General features: G+C 41.0%; 1 protein-coding gene across 1 annotated transcript; it reads left to right on the top strand.

The window, feature by feature from the left end:
• Positions 1 to 2,205: 2,205 nt before the first annotated feature.
• On the top strand, positions 2,206 to 3,383 carry LOC102411008 (olfactory receptor 10A5). Its single transcript, XM_006049738.4, has one exon. It carries the CDS (start codon positions 2,215 to 2,217, stop codon positions 3,166 to 3,168), a length of 954 nt encoding a protein of 317 aa, XP_006049800.3. The 5' UTR covers positions 2,206 to 2,214; the 3' UTR covers positions 3,169 to 3,383.
• The last annotated feature ends 253 nt before the right edge of the window (positions 3,384 to 3,636 follow it).

Genomic DNA, 3,636 nt, shown 5'->3' on the forward strand with positions numbered 1-3,636 from the left:
ACAACTCGTCCAGGAAAGGGAGTAAGACTCCCTGGTACTTTTTCTGGTTCTTCTGACAGCAGAGCCAGAGTTTGTCAAACACTCAGGGACCTGCATGAAGCATAGGTATCAGGTAGAGCTGAACAAGGCAGATCTCCCTACTGGGCACAGGTAAGGATCTCATCAAGGGCCAAATCAACCCAGGCCCCTCTCAAGGTCCAGGTGTTCAGCTAGGCAAGGTTTGGTGATACACCTAATTCCATTCCTCTGTCCACACTGGGACAATCTTATCAGTTTTCCCCCTTCCTGAGCCACACTTTCCCCTTTCTTTGTCATAAGTTATGTCTAAGACAACAAGCAGATTGAGCTTACCCAGGGTTTTGTTTTTCTTTTCTCCAATTCTGTCCTGTAAATCTTTCTGGGTCAGAAAACTTCCAGTCACTGTAGCTTTGACAGAACATATATCTCCTGAAGTCTTGACTGTCCTCTAATTAACTCAGGGAAGACTTGCTTCAGTGGAACAAGACAGATCACATCAAGTACACTATTTCCTTAGGTCAGTTCTGTGGGTGCAGAAAGGCTAGAAGAGTGGGTTCCTCTTCCTAGGACAGTCAGTGAATGATTAGAAGAAGAATGTTTTTCTGGAAGTTCTGGAGGGACTGGCAGGAGCCTGAAAGGTCTTTTGAGTGTGATATGTGGTCTTGTCTTTTTGTTTTTATTTATTACCTGTCTGACTGTTTAAAAAATAGTTTCCCTATTCTAAGATTTTTCTTAAAAATAAATGACAAAGATCAAGGCATATTGGTATATTTCCATTTGTGTGTCTTAATACACACCTGTGTCTGTGTGTATTAAGGAATGCTTTCAGTTAAAAAAGTTAGCTCCGTGATTTTCACTTTTTCCTAATTCTTTACTTTTATAATATTGTCACAATAAAGTGCGCCCTCGGTGTTCTGCACACCTTCAGCCAACTTCATTTTCATCCTCATTTCTTAGAAAGCCATCAAAGGCTTTACTAGGGATCCCTTCTCCTTACACATTACCCCCACCAAGATGCTGTATATTTACCGTGTCAAGACCTTCTCTGTGATTTTAATATAACTGATTATTTAAATATATCCTCCATTAGATTCTAAGCTTCATGGAGGAAGAAAGCTTCACATCACCAGTACCTCAGTAGAAGTGTAATAGATATTGAATTTTTTCATATGATTTAAGAGTCTCTTATTTAATATATTCCAGGTTAATTTTTTACAAATATTATCTTTTGAACATTCCCTCTAATCTTCCTCATATTTTTTACAAAATTTTTCTGAGGATCTGTCTCTTTTTTCCAATTTGTGCACTCTTGAAAGATAAGTGGTTGGACTCTCCTGGAACACACTGTTTATCTACTTAGGTGTACGACAATTCTCCTCTCCTATCTTAATGTTGAAAGCCAGTGGATATTCTGAATTCTTACAATCAATTGTCAATTATAGCTTTGCTGGAATGAGGAGAAAGATCCTAAGGTTGTTACCTCATAATCTAATTAGGCAAGAAGGAATAAACATGACATGACTAGAAGTACTCTATAGTTCTTATATTGAAAGGCGAGAGAAAGTGCATTAAAACTACTAGTCTGTAGATACCCTTCCTTTGCATCTCACTGCCACTTTTTCTACTACTTTGAGTCACGTCAAAACAAAGCATGATAAAACAGTTGACTTTTTCTACTCTATACCCTCTCGAATATGCTTAATGTTTGCAGACCTTAAATGCGCACATAAAGGTAAATCCTACTTGGGTAGTAGATGGAGAATATAAACATCATAATTCTTTAAAGAAGGGGAGATATATAATAGGTACAAATGGAAAATTTCTACTGTTTTTCCATCTGACTCCACTCCATTGCCTCAGGACCCATCTCACTTAACCCCGCTACAAAGGGATTAAATGTGCAGCAGAAAATGATGTATATAGATCTGATCCAAGTTGTTTTAGTAAATATGGTAACAAAGTAGAAAATGGATCATAAAGAATAAGAGTGGGGAAGGATGAGCATTGCCCATTTCAGAACTCAGACTCCATTCTTTCTTCCTTGTGTTGATTCTTAGATAATACAAGACACTTTCTGTTACAACTGAGATCCTGATTGCACTTCTTTCCTGATACTAAGAGTCTGAAAACAAATCCAGAATCTGACTCTTCCAATCAAGAGTCTCTCTCCATGACCACACCTTCATTCATTTATCAATGGCTGAAGGAAACTGGACAAGAGTAAGTGAGTTTATCCTCATCAGTTTCTCTTCCTTACCTACTGAAATACAATCACTGCTCTTCCTGACATTTCTAGTCATCTACCTGGTCACTCTGCTGGGAAACAGCCTCATCATTCTGGTTACCTTGGCTGACCCCATGCTGCACAGCCCCATGTACTTCTTCCTCAGGAACTTGTCCTTCTTAGAGATTGGCTTCAACCTAGTCATTGTGCCCAAGATGCTGGGGACCCTGATTGCCCAGGACACAAACATCTCCTTTCTTGGCTGTGCCACTCAGATGTATTTCCTCTTCTTCTTTGGGGTTTCTGAATGCTTCCTCCTGGCCACCATGGCCTATGACCGCTATGTAGCCATCTGCAGTCCCTTGCACTACCCAGTCATCATGAACCCAAGGACACGTGCCAAACTGGCAGCTGTCTCCTGGTTTCCAGGCATTCCTGTAGCTACTGTGCAGACCACGTGGCTCTTCAGCTTTCCATTCTGTGGCATCAACAAGGTGAACCACTTCTTCTGTGACAGCCCTCCTGTGCTGAGGCTGGTCTGTGCAGACACAGCACTGTTTGAGATCTATGCCATCATTGGAACCATTCTGGTTGTCATGATTCCCTGCTTGCTGATCCTATGTTCCTACACTCGCATCGCTGCTGCCATCCTGAAGATTCCATCGGCTAAGGGGAAGCATAAGGCCTTCTCTACCTGCTCATCCCACCTACTTGTTGTCTCCCTCTTCTATGTATCTTCAAGCCTCACCTACTTCCGTCCAAAGTCCAATAATTCTCCTGAGAGCAAGAAAGTGCTATCACTGTCCTACACTATTGTAACTCCCATGTTGAACCCCATCATCTACAGCTTAAGAAATAACGAGGTGAAGAATGCCCTTGGTCGGACCTTCCACAAGGCTATGGGTGTCAGAAACTGCTTTCTGTAGACATTTTGAGGTGAAACTAAAGTTTATTAAGTGAGGAACAATCAGTTCCATGTTTGGAATTCCTCTCAGCCTCTGTTTTCATCTTTTCTGGGACAAAACCCAGCTGCTGAAATGGTTGTTGAAAAGACCAGTGGGGGGAAGGAGCACAGAGGTATATTCCACCTATCATTATTATGTGCCATTTTCCTCTGTTTGCCCAATATGGACTTAACCTTCCTTATCTTACTGGTACAAATGCTCTTTTGAAACTTCAACGACCGATGTATTCTAAGTATTTGCTTTGCTAATGTGCACCAATGTGGCATACACTGGGGACAGTGTGAAATTTCTTCTGATGCGAACTTGGGGACTAAGAGTCTTCTTGATACTTTACTTTGTGTTCTGCAAGACTGACTCCATCAGGAGAAATAAAGGCATAAATCCCCCATGCATTATTTGTCCCGTTTATTCATTTCATTTCACATACCT

Source organism: Bubalus bubalis, chromosome 16, assembly GCF_019923935.1.
Source record: "Bubalus bubalis isolate 160015118507 breed Murrah chromosome 16, NDDB_SH_1, whole genome shotgun sequence".
Lineage (NCBI taxonomy): Eukaryota > Metazoa > Chordata > Mammalia > Artiodactyla > Bovidae > Bubalus > Bubalus bubalis.

What these genes read in the sequence shown, in the direction of transcription:
- LOC102411008 (XM_006049738.4), top strand. Translation starts at nt 2,215, where the DNA reads ATGGCTGAAGGAAACTGGACAAGAGTAAGTGAGTTTATCCTCATCAGT.